The 20,934-nt window shown below is 37.5% G+C and overlaps 1 protein-coding gene across 2 annotated transcripts in view; it reads left to right on the top strand.

The window, feature by feature from the left end:
* GLG1 (golgi glycoprotein 1) overlaps positions 1-20,934 on the top strand; it is a 174,720-nt gene that overhangs the window by 110,851 nt on the left and 42,935 nt on the right. For both annotated transcript variants that reach the window (XM_007477507.3, XM_007477508.3), the window contains exons 5-9: positions 2,068-2,271; positions 3,176-3,247; positions 4,916-5,099; positions 9,689-9,903; positions 19,837-19,958. In XM_007477507.3, the coding sequence (XP_007477569.1) occupies positions 2,068-2,271; positions 3,176-3,247; positions 4,916-5,099; positions 9,689-9,903; positions 19,837-19,958 (797 nt within the window). The remainder of the gene's footprint in view (positions 1-2,067; positions 2,272-3,175; positions 3,248-4,915; positions 5,100-9,688; positions 9,904-19,836; positions 19,959-20,934) is intronic.

Here is a 20,934-nt window from a genome sequence, read left to right on the forward strand (position 1 = left end):
GTCTAGGCAAGTGAGGATCAGCCAGTGAGGTTTGTCTTCCCATCTGAAAGAAGGGGTAATACATTGGAAAGGTGCTATGGGTGGAGATTCCCAGAAATGTCTGGTATCAGACTATTTCCCATTAAATAAGATCTGAATTGATTTTTAGATATCCATTATGCTCCTTAGTTTATTTCCCAAGAGAATGACAGGATGAGGGTAATGCTAGTAAACATATGACCTAACATTTCCCTGGCAGAAAGTTTGGGATTTCATAACTTCCTGGCTGTGATGGTGTCTTTCTCAGGCAGGGACAAGATCTTTTCTCTGTTCTTTTATTTTAGTCTCTCAATATTAGGATATCCCCTTGTAGATTGTTTTCCACACAGTATTTAGCTAGATATTTTACAATAGTGATGGGTATGTCTCTGACTTAAGACAATAATGGTTAAACATCACCTTTGCCCCTAACCCTCAAGCAGAGATTTATAGCATTTCTGCCTTTTACTTTAATCTAGCATGAGAGGCCACGTAGCTTAGTGAAGAGAGAGCCATCTTGAAAATCTAGAAGTTCTTGGCTCAAATCCCACCTCTGACACTATATGATCTCTTGGGTCAGTGACTTCATCTCTCAAGGTAGTTCTTTAAGGCTGTAAGTTATAGGGACAGCTAAGTGGCCCAGTGTTGAGAGCCAGACCAGACTTGGAGATGAAAGGTTCTGGGTTCACGTTCCCTCACACACTTCTAGTTCTATGACCCTGCGCAGATCACTTGACCTCAATTGCCTAGCCCTTACTGCTCTTCTACCTTGGAATTGATACTTAGTGTGCACTGTAATATAGAATATCGGTTTTAAAAAAATAAACTGTTACATAGACTGTAGACCCATGCTGGGAGGAATTTCCTAAACCAATGAACTCGGGATCCAGTCTCTTTTCATATGGAACAAAAAAGTCTCATTCCTTTTCAATTCAGCCCTCAGATAGTTTGTACACATTAATAAAGATTAGCTTTGTAATATTGGAAATTATCTCTCATTTAATAAAGTATATGTTCCAAGTATATAAATAGGGACTTGAGGGGGCAGCTGGGTAGCTCAGTGGATTGAGAGCCAGGCCTAGAGATGATAGGTCCTGGGTTCAAATATGCCCTCTTCTCACTTCTCAGCTGTGTGACCCTGAGCAAGTCACTTGACTCCCATTGCCTAGCCCTTCCCATACCACTCTTCTGCCTTGGAACCAATTCACAGTATTGATTCCAGTACGGAAGGTAAGGGTTTGAAATAGAAAATCTTTCTGGGAACTTCCTTGTGTGCCATTAGAATAGCTTATATCTGCTGACCAGTCTTCTCTCTATGAAGTGCTGAGATGCAAAATAGCAACTTGTTGCTATGGTGATCAAGCAAGTATGCAATTAAAGATAATTGGATGATCTTAGGAAAATACTCAAAAGAAGCATGCTTAAATGGTGGTAATCTTGCTATATCACATTAAGACCAAGACAACCACCATGGAGGGGAAGTGTTATCACTCAGAATTATGCCTGTGTAAGTGTTTAAATCTAATAGTTTAGAGAAGTAGAGGAAGAACAATAACCTCATTCTTCATTCTTCTATTTTGGCTGACATCCCCCACTTTCCTCCCCACCCCAGGAAAGGGAGATATGTACAATCTGAACAAAGTTTTTCTGTATTGTATGAGCTTCGATTTTTAAAATAGCCTAATTTTAATTAGAGCTAATCTAACATCTTCCCCTTGAATTTGTTAAAATACCATTTAATTCTAAAGGTGACCTATCTATATTTACAGCTTTCCTCATGACATTGTCTCCATTTATAACATTTAAGTAATCTGATTCTAATCAAGAGCCTCATGGTTAGGTTATCTTTGGTTTCTGTTGAGTATATTATAAACCATCTATAATTTAACTATTTCAGCACTATTTTTCCAATTGATGTTTATTTGAGAACCTTATCTTCTACCTGAGTATGAAATATAGCTTGCTTCCTGAACTTTAGAAAGCAACAGTAGAATAAGGATGACTCGTGGTAGAGAATCTCTGGTTTATGGTATCTTTGTTGTGTTTCAGGATGCACATTCACAGGGTGAAGTTGTGGCCTGCTTAGAAAAAGGCTTGGTAAAAGAAGCAGAAGAAAGAGACCCTCGGTTTCAAGTCTCAGAACCTTGTAAAAAAGCTATTCTCCGCGTGGCTGAGCTGTCCTCAGATGATTTCCACTTGGATCGGCATTTATATTTTGCATGCCGAGATGATCGAGAGCGTTTCTGTGAAAATGTGGGTCTGCTCAAAAGTGAATTTTCCTTTCCTCCTTTTCTCTTTTTTTCCATGTCTCTACCCACCCACCCAAAATCAAATCTTCACACTCAGAATTGATGAGATTGGCATGAGGAATATGATAAAGGTAGTAAGTTTGTTTTTATTGGTTTCTAGTGGCTTCAAGTGTGGCCCATGCTGATCTCAACATATTATTTCTAGTCCCCTTTTCCCTCTGTCATCCTTAGGAATACCAACTTACTTTATTATTGAATTTTAGATCCTAAATGAGAATGTTTGATTTATATTCTAATTTTCTCTAAAGGAATATTTTTTTAGGTCTCCTTGATCATAATTTTGCTGTGTTTGCTTATGCATGTTTTTCCCTGTGCCAGAATATTGGCAAGCTTTTTTAGTGCCAAGAATTAAGTTGTGCCCTCCAAATGCTTCAGCAAAACTCCATTTTTTCCCTACTACTTTATAAAGAGTATCTTGTGCATACCCTTTCAGCAAACTATCAGTTTACTTCAGCACTGCACATTGTTTGAATTAAAAGCTGTAACAATCATTGTCATTTTATTGACTTTTACTTAGAGGGGAAAGAATGGTGACTAAATCCAATGTCAAGCAATTTTTTATTCTCTTAATTAGTTGTTCTCATGTGAACAAGTGACAACAGCCAAGGATCCCAGGAAGAAAATTCAACCTTCATTTATTCTCCACAGCTCTTGAATTTCTGTGGCCATTCTAGACTCACTGAATTCCTCGAGGAGCTGAACCATTTGCCCAAGTGCATTTAGCATTTTAATAGCTTTAAAGATGGATTTTCCATATAAGAGTGGTATTATGTTATGATTGTTGCTCAGTATAACTCCCTGTTTTGTAAATTAGCTACAGTGACTAATGTATATTTCCCACCTTTCAGACACAGGCTGGTGAAGGCAGAGTATATAAGTGCCTCTTTAACCACAAATTTGAAGAATCAATGAGTGAAAAGGTAAGCATAATTCTGAAATAAGCAGATCTTCCCTATTTGATTTTAAGGGCCCCCTCCCTAGCTTCAAACTTTCTGCAACCTGAACCCTTATTTTCTGTCATAGAATTAATACTAAATATTGGTTCCAAGATAAAAGAGTGATAAGGGTTAGGGAGTTGGATTAAATCACTTGACTGAGATCACATAGGTAGGAATATGAAGCCAGATTTAAACCCAAAACTTCTTGTCTCCTAGCCTGTCTCTCAATCCACTGTACCACCTAATTGCCCCATATCCTTCCTTTTCACAAAACTTGCTCTGTTAAGCTCATTCACCATGACATATGAATACCTGATGAGACATAGTTTTCCCAGGGAATTAATAGTTTTAACTATCCAGATCCCTTATTTGTACTCTAACATAAAAGGAAAAGGAATGAATGACTACTTGTGCAGTGAGGAAAAACTGTACTAATATTGGAATGATCACTGACTTTTTTTTTTTACCCTTACATTCTGTCTTTGAATCAATACTGTGTCTTGGTTCCAAGGCAAAAGAGTAGTAAGGGCTAGGCAATCAGGATTAAGTGACTTGCCCAGCGTCACACATCTGGGAAGTGTCTCAGGTCAGATTTGAACCTAGGACCTCCCATCTCTAGGCCTGGCTCTCAAAGCTGCCCCCTTGATTACTGACTTTGGAGTAAGAGGACCTGCGACAAATTCTGTTCCTGAGTACTCTCTGTCACCTTGGGCACACACACTTAACCTCCCTAATGCAAAGTGTCATCATTTGTAAAAGGAGGTCAGATTAGGTGACCTATAATGTCTCTTCCAATTCTAGAAAGATGATTTTAGATATTCTAGGCGATAAGATAGTATTTAATTTGGGGAGGAGAAATTGATTGATGACTTTCCTTAGCACCAGTGTATTTTATACAGAATCATACCAGATAAGACATTTGCCTGCTTATAAAGCCAGTCCTCCACCTATTCCTAAGTCATTGTCCATAATTTCCAATGAGTTTGAGCTTAGATCAGATGGTGCTACAAGTCTTAAGTTTTAGCAGTTTTCTCAGTGAATATTCCCACTGCTCTTTGATCTTTGTACTGAATCATGATCAGAAATATTTTGTGGTTTTGCAAATAATTCTTTCACCTCATTAACATTATCATACTGCTTAGGAAGTGATTAACAGATTGGTTTTGTGTATCCTTGTATTCTCAAATCTTTTCAAAGAAATGTAAAGCTGCATTTAATGAGAATTCATCTGATGAAACTTTCAGATAGTTAATGCCAATTGCCATTTTCATTCTGATGTGATTGAGTTGAGTCATTATGAGTGAATAAAGATGACTGTATTAAGAGCACATGTTGGAATCTTTCAGATATCTATGCATCTATGGCAACTACTCCTATGATAGCAAAACCAATTTGTATTTTCCCTGTAAATTCTTGCACACGAGTTTGCAACCTCAAATCTGTTGACCTTTAACCAGATTTTAAATAGATTTTCTATCAACAGTCTCAGCTAATTAAACAACCAATATTATCCCTAGCTGTGTTTTTTGATGTGTTTGTATGTGTGTTGTTGCTTTCTTGTTTGCATTAGAGAGAATACTTATGAATAGCACTGGAGTGTATATTTATACCTCTTTCTCTTTCTTCCTCTCTCTTTTTCTCTTTTTTCAGTGTCGGGAGGCCTTGACAACTCGACAAAAGCTTATTGCCCAGGATTACAAAGTCAGTTATTCACTGGCAAAATCTTGTAAGAGTGACCTGAAAAAATATCGCTGTAATGTGGAAAATCTTCCTCGGTCCAGGGAAGCTAGACTCTCCTATCTTCTGATGTGTCTAGAATCTGCTGTACATAGAGGTAGGTAATAATTTTTTTTCTCCTTTTTGTAACTTTCTTTTCTTTAAAGAAAAGCATAGGCAGTAAGATGATCTCTGGTAGATATAAATGATGGCAGTCTGATAGTTTGGTTCTGATCTTCAAGACCACAGTATTTTTTTGTACATTGTAATTCCTTTATATTAAGGATTGTAGGGCACTGGAAATGATCCACATTGAAATGAAAGGTTTGACTTAGCATATCTTGATTTAAAGTTCTTTTAAGTTAGTGATTTCTAACTTTTTTTTTGCTACACTTGGTTTCCCCTAGTATTAAATTTTTCAAAACCAATTTAGTTTTATTTCACTTTTAGTTTGAGGGCTTTGTGACCCATTTGCTGAAACTGCAACACATTTCTAGCAATGACTTAAGCCCAAGATTAGTGGTATACGAGATATCATTGAGAAAATGTTTGATCCAAAAAGAAAGGAGTGGTTAGTCATGTGATAAGATCGCAGAATACCAAATGGATTGACTTTAGACTTCCATTTATACCTACAGAATGTCATATGGCCTAGAGCAGCTTTGGCAAATGTTTTTGAGTTTGGATGCCCAAACTGCAACTTCAAGCTGCCTATGAATCTCTGCATTACCCCCAGAAAGTGGAAGGAGGAAGTGCTCACTCTGGGTGGCTTGGTAGAGGGTCAGGGCATGTAAAAAATGTCCTCAGGTGCTGGGAAGAGGGGGAATGGAGCAGCTCCCCTGTGCCAGCTCAGTATGTGTGCCAGTACTTCACCAATGCTGGCCTAGAGTGAGAGTTTTTAAACAAAGGTTGATGAACAATTAAATAATACTTTGAGGGGCAGCTAGATGGCTCAGTGGATTGAGAGCCATGCCTAGAAATGGGAGGTCCTAGGTTCAAATGTGGCCTCAGACACTTCCTAGCTATGTGACTCTGGGCAAGTCATTTGACCCCCATTGCCTAGCCCTTACCACTCTTCTGCCTTAAAACAAATACACAGTATTGATTCTAAGATGGAAGATAAGAGTTTAAAAAAAATATAAAAACATATTTTGACATTTCAATATAATTGATTTCTTTTGTAATCCCATATATTTTATTTTATGCTTTTTAAAAACATTGTTTTGAGAAGAGATCCATTAGCTTCATATAGTAACTACAGGAGTCCATGATACCAAAAAAGGTAAAGAGCTTTTAATCCAGAGGAAAGGTCAATTTTCTTTGGAAGCTTGAGAGAAGAACATAGACTCAACCACAGATCTAGAAAATGAAACTAGATCAAAGAAAATTAAAGTAAAAGTCACAATTAATCATTTTTCTAGCCCAGGTTGTCTTTGAGAGACAGAAAGATCTATAGACTCTGACTACAAGCTTCCTGGATTACAAGGAGCCATTCTAGGACCTGGACAAGAGAAAGTCTCAGATCTACATCATGGCTCTTGGTGCTGGGTACAAGAATAGGTGCCAGTCAGCAGCTTTGTCACTCATTAACCACATTTAGTTCATAATTCCAGGACAAATGGAGGAAAGGAAAAGAAGAGTAGTGGGCCTGTGCTTGTGTACCAAGAAAGGAGCAAATTCAGCAGTGCTATTTTTAGTTCTAGCTTTTAGCCTAGTCTGAAACCTGCAGAAGAATAATCAGGGCAGGGATCTCAAGCCAAAGGAAGCTTGCAGTTATCACTCTGCTCAGGTGGGTGATAGTGATAGTGATAGGGTCCAGTAATAGTCTACTCTTGCTCAGACCCAAACCCAGAAACTTACATTACTCAGACTAGGGAACAGCAGTTATGCTTCCCTTAGATCAGACAGCTTTGGAAACACTCATAGCTTGCATATCCCCAGCTTAAATTGGCCCTGAGATACTGTAACAGCACTCAATAACTCAAGAAAGCAGCAAGACCACACTAAACCCTATAATCTAATCCCAATGTAATCTGAAAGCAAAAACCAACAGCAAACTCACATGAAAAGCTTTTATGGTGGCAAGACATAAACCCAGAACAAGAGAAATCCTCCAAAACATCTGCAAACCAAATCTCAAAGAAAATCACTGACAGGGTGAATTTTTTAGAGAACTCCCCACTACCAAGCAAGACCCTGGGTGTCAACACACTTTCTGATGCCTGGAGCTGCCTGTCTTAGTTCAGTGACACCGAATTAACCTCCCTGGACTACTCATTGTTTACATAAACTCAAAGACTATTTCTAAAAGCACATATGTTATAGTAAATACTCACTCTGGAGAGAAAGAACCAAAAGAAACTTCTGTGTCTCCAGGGGAAGGCAATGAGAGAAAGGAACATACTTCTCTAGTTGCTGAAGTCCCATCTTTACCTAGGGACAACTTAAGCATTGTTTGACACAGGATGTGAATGGCAACTTTATGTGTAGATCCTAAGAGAGAAGAATATGATGTTAAAGTACGTGAACATGGGTTAGAATGACTGTCTCATTGAACTGCTGGACAAGATGCCACACTGGAGTGAGTAGCCAACATAATGAAGCTGGAGTATAGACAGAAGACTCAGTAAGGGGTTGTGGAGGTGGGCTACCACGCCAATTCCTGATTGTTTGAGCGTGCATTGATTACTAAGGAGGGACTTTGGCATTCTTTTCTAGAGTAGAAAAAGCACCTTTTGCCTTCTCAAAAAAGTGAGATGGACTAGCTCTTTCTTCAGACACATTTATACTTTAGCCATGCAAATCACTACCACTCAACAGTTGCAGTCTTTATTTAAACAGAAGTCAGTGAATTCACTTTGATCTATACTCCTTTCCCTCATAATAGATGTTTTCTATAAGAATACAAGGTCATGTGGTTCAGAGCACAAAGAATCCACAAGGGTGGAAAGCTTTCAGAATAAAAGGATATGAACCTAAGAACATACCTTTTATGTGCAACCAGAGAGACAGCATCCATTTCTGAGAGAGCAATGAGGATAGCTCAGTCTTGTCTGTCTGCCTCTACTTTCTAAAGTTCAGGATTAATTATGGAATTATCTATAGGGAATATGTTGGAAATAAATTTAAAGCTTGATTAGCAAATTCTAAATCTAAGAATAATGTAATTAACTGTTCAGCAATGTCCACTAACCCCCATTAAGAATAAACTTTAGCTATATTGGCCTCAAAAACTGAACCATCTTAGGTTTCTGTGAAGATTTAGAGAGGCTGGAATGAAATTCTCAAAATACTGTGGATGGTAGTTGGGTGGCTCAGTGGATTGAGAACCAGGCCCAGAGACTGGGTTCTGATCTGGCATCAGACATTTCCTAGCAAGTCATTTAACCCCCCATTGCTTAACCCATACCACTCCTCTTGGCTTGTCTACTAGCCAATAAAATTAAAAAAAAGAAAAACGGCACAAAAATCCAGCAACTAATGATCATTAAAATGATTTGGTGTTTGTTAAAAAATAAATCTATTAGTGGAACAGAAAGGTATATAACATACAAAAGGGGGCAGATGTGGTAATAGTGATAAATCCAAAGACTCTAGAAGGTAAGGGACTCACTCTTTGACAAAAACAGCTGGGACCTACCTGGAAAGCAGTTTGGCAGAAATTTGGTTTAGTTCAAAATCTTATATCGTATGCCAAGATAAATTCAAAATGTGTCCATGACTTAAACATTAAAGGTCACAGGCCAGTTAGGTGGCTTAATGGATAGAGAACTAGGCCTAGAGTTGGGAAGTCCTCATTTCAAATATGGCCTCAAACCCTGGGTAGGTCACTTAACCCCCATTGCCTAGCCCTTACTACTCTTCTCCCTTGGAATCCATATATTGTATTGATTCTAGAATGGGAAGTAAGAGTTTTAAAAAACAAAGACCTCATTCTGTATACACATGATTCATTACCATGTCAAAGGACATAAATAGGCAGTTTTCATAGGAAGGAAATCCAAGGTATTTAACCATATGAAAAAATACTCCATATCCCTAATAGTTAGAGAAATGCCTGTTAAAATAACTCTCCAGGTTTTAATTCATGCCCGTCAGATTAGCAAAGATAGTGAAGAGAAAAATAATATGTTGGATGTGTTAAGAGAGAACTATGTTCATGGAAATATATGGAAAAGAAACATCTTTTCCCTTTAGTATGTGGTTGAAGGTAGGGGCTAAGGGGTGAGGAAAAAACAATATAAAAGCCTGTGAAACAATCCAAATCCAAAAACATACAATTGGGTTTCGCTTGTTGCTAGTCATACTAGTATAGATTAAGTATCAACATCAATTAGTTAAGGAAGGCTTCCTGGTGAAAGTAAAGATTGATTCTGTAATATAGCATGTCTCATTCTTTATGCTTTATTATGGAAGATTATATTTGGTGGGCATTTTTTACTCTTCTCCCTAAAAATAGCACTACTGACAAAGCATTCCCAGTGTTATTTCAGAGGTGTGCAGTCAATAAAGAGAAACCACTTACATTACACAGAGCAGCTGAATTCCTGACTTACTTTATGCTCATAAATCTTGAACCAAGTTCAGAATTCTAAATCTTGACAGTAGCAATAAGTTGTGTTGTCTGATTGCAGAAAACTGGAACATCTAATCCAATTCACCTTCCTTAATACTGTGACTTACCTGTCTTGTATGTATGTGGTTTAGGTCGACAAGTAAGCAGTGAGTGCCAGGGAGAAATGTTGGATTACCGGCGTATGTTGATGGAAGATTTTTCCCTAAGCCCTGAGATTATTTTGAGCTGTCGGGGTGAGATAGAGCATCACTGTTCTGGATTACACCGAAAAGGGAGGACTCTACATTGTCTGATGAAAGTAGTTCGTGGAGAGAAAGGAAACGTTGGAATGAATTGCCAGCAAGCGGTAAGGAAAGCATTGAGCTGTCATTTCAGTGTTGCATTTCAGCTCCTAAAGGTCTCCTTCCTGACCCTGATATGAACTCATAAGAAAGTTCATTGATGTTCATGTGGTTTTAAATATTAAGTCCAATGACTTTCTCAAGGCAAACATCACTATGGACATGAAATTTGCAATAAAATAGTCATTGTAAGTCATAACCAATAATAGCCATTTTTACTTAAAAATATAGATGAAAAATATTCTTTGCCATTGTTTTTACAAGAAAGGGTGATTTCCTGTGTTTGACATATTGAAAGCCATTCTCAAAGCCAAATCGGTGTCTCATAATTGGAAACGGTCCTCAGAAAAAGAATTGGTGCACATTAATGCTTTTATTGATTGTTTCCATTGAACCTAAAAGGCTTAGAATCAACAGTAGAGGAAATTAATGGTTTTTAAGAGTTATTTCCATTGCTGATATGTAATATAATTTCTCTTTTGGTCTCTCAAAACCCCATCTTTCCTGTTAGAAGCCAATTATGCAAAAAATAACAAAAGCATACCCACATGCCAATATTTCTTGCTATAACTCTTTGGCTCTCCCCTTTCCAAGGTGCTTAGACTATTTTGATAATTTCTGAACAGCAAAATTATGCTCAATATTCTTTAGGTGGGAATATATTAACAAATCATTACTTGTCTTGGGTTCATAGGCAAATGAGTAATTGATTACAGACCAGCAAATAGTCTGTAATTTTGATGGAAAAATATCAAGGTCTTTTAGGTGTGACCCACCTATGTTATCTCTATGGCCTGCATGTTTTGCTTTTTACCAGGTAGAGCCTTTTTTAAAAAGAAGTTAAGGATAATAATGTCATTCTTGGGTACTCTGCACAAGAATTAATTTTTCATTGTGTGAACCTGAAATTCAAAGGACAGAGTTTATCTAAATAAATAATCAAAGTACTTCTCTAGAAAAATTTAGAAAACTAATGTCCTTTATTTTGAAATTTTTAATTAAATTGTGTGTATTACTTCACTATTATTTCTGAATTGTAATGGAATTTTACATTCTCTTTTATTGCATTGATATGGAATAAATGTGTATATTGCATTTGTTTTTTATCTGTCCCTTAAAAGTAGCCTGCTAAATTGTTCTGTAGTATCAACTACTACATAAATTGTTTTCCTTAAGACAGAAATTTGAAAAAAATAGCCTGTTCTCCGCAAATTCCATGTTAGATTTATAAGAAGGTTCCTAGATGCTTCTAATCTGAGTTTTTCACTGTGATTTCTCACCCTGTAGCCTTGGGTCTATGGTCAGCTTTTGTGTATATAAGCATCAGTTAAAAATAAAAGAGCTATCAGGTGTTTGTATATTCATCCCCAAAGTAATAGAGACCCAGGAGAAGGATTTGGTTTTAGCTATTTTTGAAACCTGAACAAATGTGAAGCCTTGCTCCTTTTTAGTACTAGAATCATGTGGAAATGGAACATAATGTGGGTGAGTTGACTATAGTAAGACTAATTATTTTCATACCTATGAAGAAATACTATTTCCCATTTGGAAATTCAACTCTTTAAAAGAGATTATTATTTAACTTTGGAGTTAATTGTAATTGACATCTCACTAGATGTCTGTAGTAGAGATGCTTTCCAAATACAGTGGCAGGACCTTTTCACCATAAAATTCTCAGCAAGTAGCAGTGGTCCCTCAAGCTGATGGCCCAGCCCACTGATTATCCTAAATTTAATTGTCATTGCTTCAACCTTGTTGACAGTGAAGAAATGAAAAAGTAGCCACTGGTGGTAGTTCTGGAAACTAGCCAACTGAGACAACAGTGTTTTCCCCATGACATTAACATTAAGTATGTTAGAGGTCCCTTAGTACTTGCTTACCAGTGAAGAGCCCTGAATGAACAGAAGGCTTATACTTTTCCTTGCTCTCTGTTCCATTATCAAGCTTTTATCAGGTGTAGAGATCTGTGTAGAAATGGTTCCTTGGAAATGATCTATTTTTCTCTTCCTTGCTTCTTAGAATTTTCATTCTCTAACACAACCAATTTCCATTTTAAGTTTGAAGCATCAGATCACTTGAACCATGTTAAATTTGTCATCCATTTATGCACCCATGTGGTTAATTATTAATTTTAGGTTTTTTTTTCATTTACTAAAGATGTGATTTAGAAACCCTTCCATAATTAGTAAACCTTAAAACATAAGAAAGATTACTGTCTTTATTAAGCACATAATTTCCTGTTGTAAACTGACCCAGAATTCATATTTAACCCTCGTGACTTTTATAGCTCAGTCTATTTAGGCAAGGGTTCTCCAGAGTGGGAGAAAAAAATACTTCCTGATCTATTTTCTGTTCTAAACCCTTGAGAACGTTTTCAGATTTCTCACATACATATTAGGGATTAGAGGTACATTTTTAATCTATTAGATAAATAAGTCCTCAGCACCTATTCATACAGTGGTATTGTTAAAATCCCAGTCTAGAAGCAATCATTCTTTGAACTTACTAGGCATTTATTGTCTTTTGGTGCAATGTGAAGAGCTTTTGTCTGTGGTGCATTCATTCTATCCTCCCTCAAACCTTAGCCTACAGCTTGGCTATTATTCACACATATTTAACATACAACTTTTATTGGAATCTAATATTCTGAAATAGATTCCAGACTACCTTAGGAAAAAATTTTGTTACCCTAGAAAGGAAGGAAGAAAATAAGCATTTATTAAACACTTTATTATCTTTTATTAAATATTATCCCATTTAATCTTCATGGCAACTCTGAGAAATAGATGCTATTATTATCACCTCCATTTTACAGATAGGGAAACTGAGGCAGGGGTTAATGACATTCCCAGAGTTATATCACCAGTAGATGTCCAAGGCCAGATTTTAACTCATATCATTTTCACTCCAGACCTAGTACTCTGTTGGGGTGGGGGGGGGGCACCTAGTAGACTCGAAAGGCAGCATGACATTGTAGATTAAAAGCTAGACTTGAAACCAGGAGCCTCTAACATATTCTTTGTAACCTTGTGTGTGTCACCTAAGCTCCTAGTGTTTTAGACAAGAAGACTCTAAAGTTCCTGGTTCTGACCTCTGGGACAAAACAGAACAAGTCTGATCCTTCCTACATGATAGTCCTTTAAATACTTAAAGATAATTATCATGTCCCTCTTTGGATCTTCTCTTCTTTAGGATAACCATGTCTAGGTCCTTCAACTGATTCTAATATGCCATGGGCTAAAGGCCCTTTATCATCCTGGTTGTCCTCCTTTGGATGCCCTTCTGAAAACCTGGTACCCAGAATTGGACATGATACTATGAGAGGCTTCTGATAGGACCCAGCCTCCTTATTTCTAGAAGCTATGACCTTTCTTAATGTGGTGCATAATTGCATTAACTTTTTCAGCTGATATAATAAAGCACTAATAGTCACAGCCTAGAAGCCACCTCTAACCACAAGTGTACCACTTTTTAATCAAAAACTGAAATTTCTCATTACACTGCTAACTCATTAAGCTTAAAGTTAATTGAAACTCTCAGATCTTTTTCAAACACATAGATACCTACTAAATTGATCTTTTGCAAGTCTTTGTATTTATCCCTATTATATTTCATCATGTTAGATTCAGGATGGTCTCATTTGTGAGGTCCCTTTGGATCCTAGTTTTGTTTATCTTTCTGCCAGGTTTGGATCTTTTGCAGAATTTATAGCATACCAGCGGTGCTTTTGTCATTGATAAAAATGCTAAACATCCCAAGGCCACACTCAGATCCCTTCAGTGGTCCCCTAATAACTTTCTTCCACCTTGACTTTTGAACCATTAATACTCTTTGATTCTAGCCATCCAACCAATTTTAAGTCTATTTTGATTATATTATTATCTAATCCATGTCTCTCCAACTTTTTCACAAGAATAGTATGATGAGATGTTTTATCAAAATCTTTGCTTATTCTAGGTAAACTGGGTAAACTATAGTCACAGAATTTCCCTTATCATCTGATTTAATAACCTTAATAAAAAAGAAAATTAGTTTACCCTAGAGTGACCTGTTACCTTTTAATTTTTAAAAATGTATTTTTTTTAATACTTCTATCTGGAATTGCTGCTGAATATTGGTTCCAAGGCAGAAGAGTGGTAAAGGCTAGGCAATTGGGGAGTAAGTAATTTGCATAGGGTCCACACAATTAGGAAGTATATAAGGCAGGATTTGAAACCAGGACTCCTGATCCTTAGACCTGGTTCTTTGCCTAGTCACCTAGCTGTCCCTGACATGTTCCTTTAAAAAAAATATTCAGAACTTAAGCATCAAGGACAAACAGCATGTCCATGTATAATAGAATAAGAAAAAAAGTATACTTGAAACTGTGAATCTGTACAGTATACAGATTATTTTCTTTTTATGTATATAATAAATTTAACATGTAACTTTCTAAGCTTTCCTTTTCTGTTCTGTTTATTTTTCAAAAAATGCTTCACTGACACTTTTTTCCTTTTGGCAATGCTACTCTTATTCTTTATCTCTTTTCCCATTCTTAGCATAAAGGATAGTTATGGTGGAATTTTTTTTTTAATTTTTTTTTTAAATAGCAGCCAGATGGCTCAGTGAATTGAGAGCCAGATTCTGGGTTCAAATTTGGCCTCAGATACTTCCTAGCTGTGTGGCCCTGGACGATTTACTTAACCCCCATTGCTTGGGCCAATGATGGTGAACATTTCAGAGATGGAGTGCCAGGCCCTGCTCCATCCCACCCCCAAGATCTTTTATCATACCCTGCCCCCCCTCAAGATGAGAGAGAGGTGGGGGGAGGGGGAGTAGGATGTGCTCACAGAGCCTGTGCTTCATGCCATCTTTTGTACCCATGCCAAAGGTTTGCCATCACTGGCCTAGGCCTTATCACTCTTTTGCCTTGGAACAAATATCCTATATTAATTCTAAGACAGAAGGTAAGGATTTTTAAAAATACCACCATAACAGATTTATTTTAAAAAATTTGTAGTGTCCAAAAATATGTGCCATCATCTGTTCTTTATGAAGCTCTGCTGACTTTTAAATTTTGCTGCTACTTTCTCTAGATACTGACTATGCTTCTTTGCGTGTCTCTCCCTTCTCCCTGTCTTTTTTCCCTTTCAAAATTTGAATTAGTCAAGCATTTACTTATCTTTGTATCCTTACATCTTTCCCTACCTCACATTTGGGGGGAAAATTGTAAAGCAAAAAAAAAAAGAAACCCACATAGACCTTTAGAGTCATGGTTCATCATTGCATCTATCAGCAATTTCTTTAATGATTCATTCCAGAAATTTCCTAATTACAATCAAGCTTACTGGCCTATGATTTATAATTTGTCTTTAATATTTTTGAAAATCAGGATATTTGTCATTCTGTCTTGTGGTACCTCTTCCATTTCAGATATCACTAACAGTGGCTCAGCAATGCTGTCCAATATATAGAAGAACCAAGATAGAGTAGTTTCATGAAATCCTTCAGAGAAGAGATTGAAGGGAGAGGGGAATGATTGACAAAATCAAAGGTTATAGGTGGATCCATAAGGATGAGGTTTTAGAAAAAGCTACTGGATTTTTCAATTAAAAGATCGCTGATAAAACTGAATACCTTGTTCAGAATTTAGACTGTAGAATTTGAATGAATAAGAGTTAACGAAATGAAGATATCAATTGTAGTTATCCTTCAGAAGTTTGCCAAAGATATGAGAGATAAAGGAGAGATGGAGGATGAGAGAATTTGGATGGACAGATCAAGTGAGGATTTTTTGAGGCTGGGGAGATATGTGCCTGTTTGTAAGCAGCAAGGAAGCAGCCAAGAGATAGGGAGAAATTGGAGAGGAGAGAGTGGAGATATAAAAGAGGGCAGTTTTCTGGAGAAGACTGAGATGAATTGGGAACAGTTGTTTATGTAAAGATAAGTCTGAGAAATCAGTAGATAACAGCTACCAGAATCTTGTTTGGAAAAGATATGTTTTCAGTGAACCCCAAAAGAGAGGTGGTTACTTAGTAATGATAGTAGAGGGAGAGCATTGAAGTAACAATCTGGAACAAGGAATGTTCCATTTCTGCCACTACCATCTTGAGTCCAGGGTCTCATTTAAAGTGCAGTGAAGGCTGGAAATGATGACCATGGAAGCTGTGTCATAAGGGAGTTAGTTCTCATTGACTACAAGAAGATGGAGGGAGCAAGAAAGGGGGAAAGTTTAAGATGGACTCTAGTTTGCTCTGGATCAGGCATTCCAGAGAACACATTGATAGGGATATGTAGCTTTTAAGTAGGCCACTGGTGGGATTGGGTTTGCGAAGGGGTTGAAAATAAGGAATCAGGCAAAGGAGAGAATGGTTTTAGAATAATGATAGCCTGGAATTCAGAATCCTAGGTATTGAGAGAATATGACCACGTGAGTTTTTTAATTGAGGAATGATTTCAAGTAAGTTATTTTTATAGAACTGACCCAATCTTACATTCATCTTCTTTTCCCTAGTCTTACTTCTAGTTTCTGTACATTTCTTTTTTTAAAACCTCAGTTGGGTGTATGAGTTCTCTTTGTACCCACATTCCTTTCTTCAGGCAAATTGTATTTTTTCCTTTTCATTGGAATTTCTTCCCTTTGTGTCTTGAGAATTTTATTCTTAAAATTCTTACAACCCTTTTGGATTGATTTCCCCTGAATTCTTTTACTTCATAGGATTCTACCCAATTTTTCTCTGAGTGTTTTGAAATATGGGTTTTTGTTTGCATTGTTTTGTTTACAAAAACTAGTACTGTCATGGTAGCCTATACCTTCTGTTCTATTCCTCCCTATACCACTAAGTTTCCCATTATTTCCAGACCAGGAGCCAGTTTCTATTTGTTAGTGTGAATCAGATCCAAAATAGAATTTCTTCTTGATATTCCTTCATATTCTAAATGATGAAATTATCAGTAACACAGGTCACGAAGTTAATAGCTGCTTTGCTTTTGGCAGAGAAAAAGCTAGTAGATATCTGGATAACTGAAGTTCTTTTTACATTCATATTACATTCCTGCCTTTGTGCTGGATCTGTGGTCTTTTTCTCAAACAGGTTCTTTTCTTTCCTTTTTGTCCACATGAGACTCAGAAAGTCAATAATAAACACTAATGATCAGATCATTTCTTATTTTCCCTCTATCAAACATGCTTCCTCCCTCTGGTTCCTGGTTTTCTCTATGATTATACCTTCTGAATATGCAGTGCAACTGAAACCCACATCCAGTTCATTAGCCCATGTCCTGTTTCTTCAGAACCAGCCTCTCTACCCAGATCTACATTTCAGAAATGGGTTTCATTGTCCCTCTCGGACCTCCCCCTAACCACCCCTCCTTCCACTCTCTCAGCTAATAACTTGGCTTTATATTTTAAAAAAAGAGTTGTTTGCTGCAACCTCCATCTTCACATCTCTTATCACTCGAGGGCCCTCTACCCTTCTCACCCTATCTCCCATGATGAAGTTACCTTCCTCTTTACCAAGATTGACCCTACTGCTTATCCAGGTATCCTATTCCACCTATTCTCCTCCAACAGTTTTCCCCCTCAGTCTTACCGGCTTTCTTGCTTATTCTCAGTCTCTGTCCACTGACTCATTTCCTATTATAAGTATGCCTCATATCTACCTCAACTTCAAAACCTCCCTTGATCACTTTCTTGATCACTCACTGCAAATTCTCATTCTCTATCTCTTCTGCCCTTTGTGGCTGAACTCCTTGAAAGAGCCTTCTATACTGGGTGCCTCCACTTTCTCTCCTTTCACCACTTTAGCCCTTTACAGTGTGCTTCCAACCTCTCATTCTCTTTGACCTTTCTGCAGCCTTTTACATTGGTGATCACTGTCTCCTTTTACTTTTCACTCTAGGTTGTTTTGTTCTTTTTTAACACCCTTTACCTTCTGTCTTAGAATCAGTACTGTGCATTGGTTCTCAGACAGAAGAGCAGTAAGGGATAGACATTGGTAGTTAAGTGATTTGTCTAGGGTCACACCGCTAGGATGTATCTTGAGACCACATTTGAACCCAGGTCTTCCCAACTCCCTCTTAAGTTTTGAAGGCATCACTCTCTCCGGGTTCTTCTATGACCTGATTACACCTTCTCTGTTTACTTGTCTGGATCATCATCCAGTTCTCTAGGTGGCCCTCAGGGTTCTGTCCTGGGTCATCTTTTCTTCTTCCTTTGTATTACTTCATTTAGTGATCTCATTAGCTTCTATGAATTTAATTATATCCATACTGCTAATTCTCAGTAATTTCACATCTCCAACTTCTCACACATCTCTAGTTGAATATCCATCTTAAACTCAACCTGTCCAAAACAGAATTCTTTCTTTCTTACCCCTAAACCTTCCCCTCTCTTACTTTCTGTACTAATGTAAGGGCAACACCATCTTCCCATATCCAAGACCTAATCCATTTCACTTTTCACAACATTTCCAATTATTGCAGTAGCCTGCTGGAAAATTGGCCTGCCTCAAGTCTCCTCACTCCAGTCTATCATCCATTCAGCCATCAAAGTGGTTTTCCTAATGCATAGACATGATCATGTAACACCAACCACCCTCCACCCCACCCCCAAACCCCAGTGGTTTCCTGTCACCTCTGAGACAAAAGACAAAATGCTTTTTGATGCTCCAAGCCCTTTATAATCTACTGTTCACCTTTCTAGTCTTCTTATTCCTTCTTCCCTGACACATACTCTTTCAATCCAGTGACAGTGGCCTGTGGGCTGATTCAAGTTCATCCATAACTCAGATCTGAGTAGGTTCTCTAGCTATCCCTCCCACCCACCCCCCCAACCTAGAATGTTCTTTTCTCATTTCTACTTCCTGACTGTCTTCAAGTTCCATCTAAAAGTCTATCTTCTATAGAAAGCTTTTCCCAATCCCCTCTTAATTTTAGTGTTTTTTTCTCTTATTTATTTCCTTTTTATCCTGTGTGTGTGTATGTGTATATATATATATGTATGTATATGTTTTCCTTTTGTTTCCTCCATTAAGCTGTGAGCTCATTGAAGTCAGGGATTGTCTTTGGCCTTCTCTGGTATCTCCAGCTCTTAGTATAGTGTCTGGCACATAGTGTTTTGTAAGTGCTTGTTGGTTATTGACTGCTCTATACCCATCTACTTTATACACACAGCACTCTGTTCCTTTTTCTACAGCTTTGTCCAATGAAAGCTGGAAGAGCAGTTCAGACATGACTCAGTCTGTATAGGCAAGAGACCTTTACCACATCTAAAACAAAAGATACAGAATTAGAGAGACACTGATGAGAAGATAATTGGTAGCAACTAGAAATTAATCAAAGTTAGGAGTATGTCATCTTTGTAATTCTGACCTATTAAAATTGCAAACAACTAGAAACAGAGTAGCTGCCTATTGATTGAGGAACAGCCCAAACACAATTTGATGTAGGAATGTAATGGAATATATTAAATAAGTCAATATGAAGAATCTAGAGAGGTGAGGGGAAAGGTACATGAACTGATGAAAAGGCAAGGAAATCAAAGCAGCAGAGCTGCCCACCCAAGGACTGCTACCATATAAATAGAAAGACCAAGAACAAAGTGAATCTGAATGCTAGGAAATGATTGCAAAAGAACTAAGAAGACACACTCTCCCTTCTTTGCAGAAAAGGGATACTGTTGGTATAGAACACCAAGGTGATGTTGAACTTTGTTGAAACATCAGTTTCTTTTGCTGAGCTGGTTTTTGTCTCTTATTCCTTGCCTGAAGAGCTGGTTCTCTGGGAGGGGAAGATAAATATTGGGAAATGAAGGTCATGTAAAAAAAATTTTTTTAATCAATAACATTTAAACAAAGTGATGTTGACATTGACTATGTGAATGATAGTAAATGTATTTGGCATCAATCTGCTCTATTTACTCAGTAACTTTTTTACTTTTTCAAATTACCCTCATCTAGCTTCAAACACTGATTCAAGAAACTGACCCTGGTGCAGATTATCGAATTGACAGAGCTTTGAATGAAGCTTGTGAATCTGTAATACAGACGGCCTGCAAGCACATAAGATCTGGAGACCCAATGTAGGTGCCTTATTCCTGATGTACAGTCATGTTGCATTTAGCAGTCAACTAATGAATCTGCAAACATCTCTCAAATGCCCACAAGACCCTGTTGGCTCCATGAATGTAAAAGGGAAATCTCTGCTGTCATGGAACTTAAATTCTCTCCTGGGAAATAACTTGTACATATATATGGCTAGATAGCACAATAGCAAGGCAGTTTAGACAAGGAAAGGCAGGAGGGCACCAGCACCTTAAGGAATCATTCAAGACTTCCTTTAGAAAGTAATGCTTGAGGGAATTCTGGGAGAAGATGAGAAAAGAATTCATTTCAGACATGACAGAAAGCCATAGAATGAGAAGAGAATAAGAAGCCCAGTTTAGTCAGATGGCAGATATTAGGAAGAATATTAATACACTTTGAGACTAGAAAGTTTTTTTTTAAAAACTTTAAACTCCATACTGATTATAATATGATCATAGAGGCAATAGGGAACCACAGTAGGTTATTTAGTAAGGAGCATAATGTGGTCATAGCTACACTTATGAGAAATCACTTCATTAGCTACCTAAAGAATGAAATAGAAAGTTAGTGGATCGGGGGTAGATTTGAGACAGAGAAACCAATTAGTAGGCTTTTGTGATAATCTAATTGAGAGGTGATAAGCATGTGAATTCAAATGGTAACTATGTTCTTATTAGGAAGAGATAAGATTTTGAGCTTTAAGGGACTAAAGGCAGTGGTCTCATTTTACAGGTAAAGAAATTGATTAGGGCACAGAAAGTTCCAGTGAGAGGGATGGTGAATTGATAATTCAGGAGATGGGCATGCTTGATTCTTTGGATACTAACCAAGAAAGGCCATGATGGCAACAAGAAGTGGGGCTTCAGTCACTTTAATAAGGGACAGAGACAAGAAGCAGGGGGAGTTGTGGATATGTGGCCATAAGTTTGCCACCTTGACAGCTGAGTCTAGAGATAATGCCCTGACTCTACA

The sequence above is a fragment of the Monodelphis domestica genome, chromosome 1 (genome assembly GCF_027887165.1).
Source record: "Monodelphis domestica isolate mMonDom1 chromosome 1, mMonDom1.pri, whole genome shotgun sequence".
Taxonomy (NCBI): Eukaryota; Metazoa; Chordata; class Mammalia; order Didelphimorphia; family Didelphidae; genus Monodelphis; species Monodelphis domestica.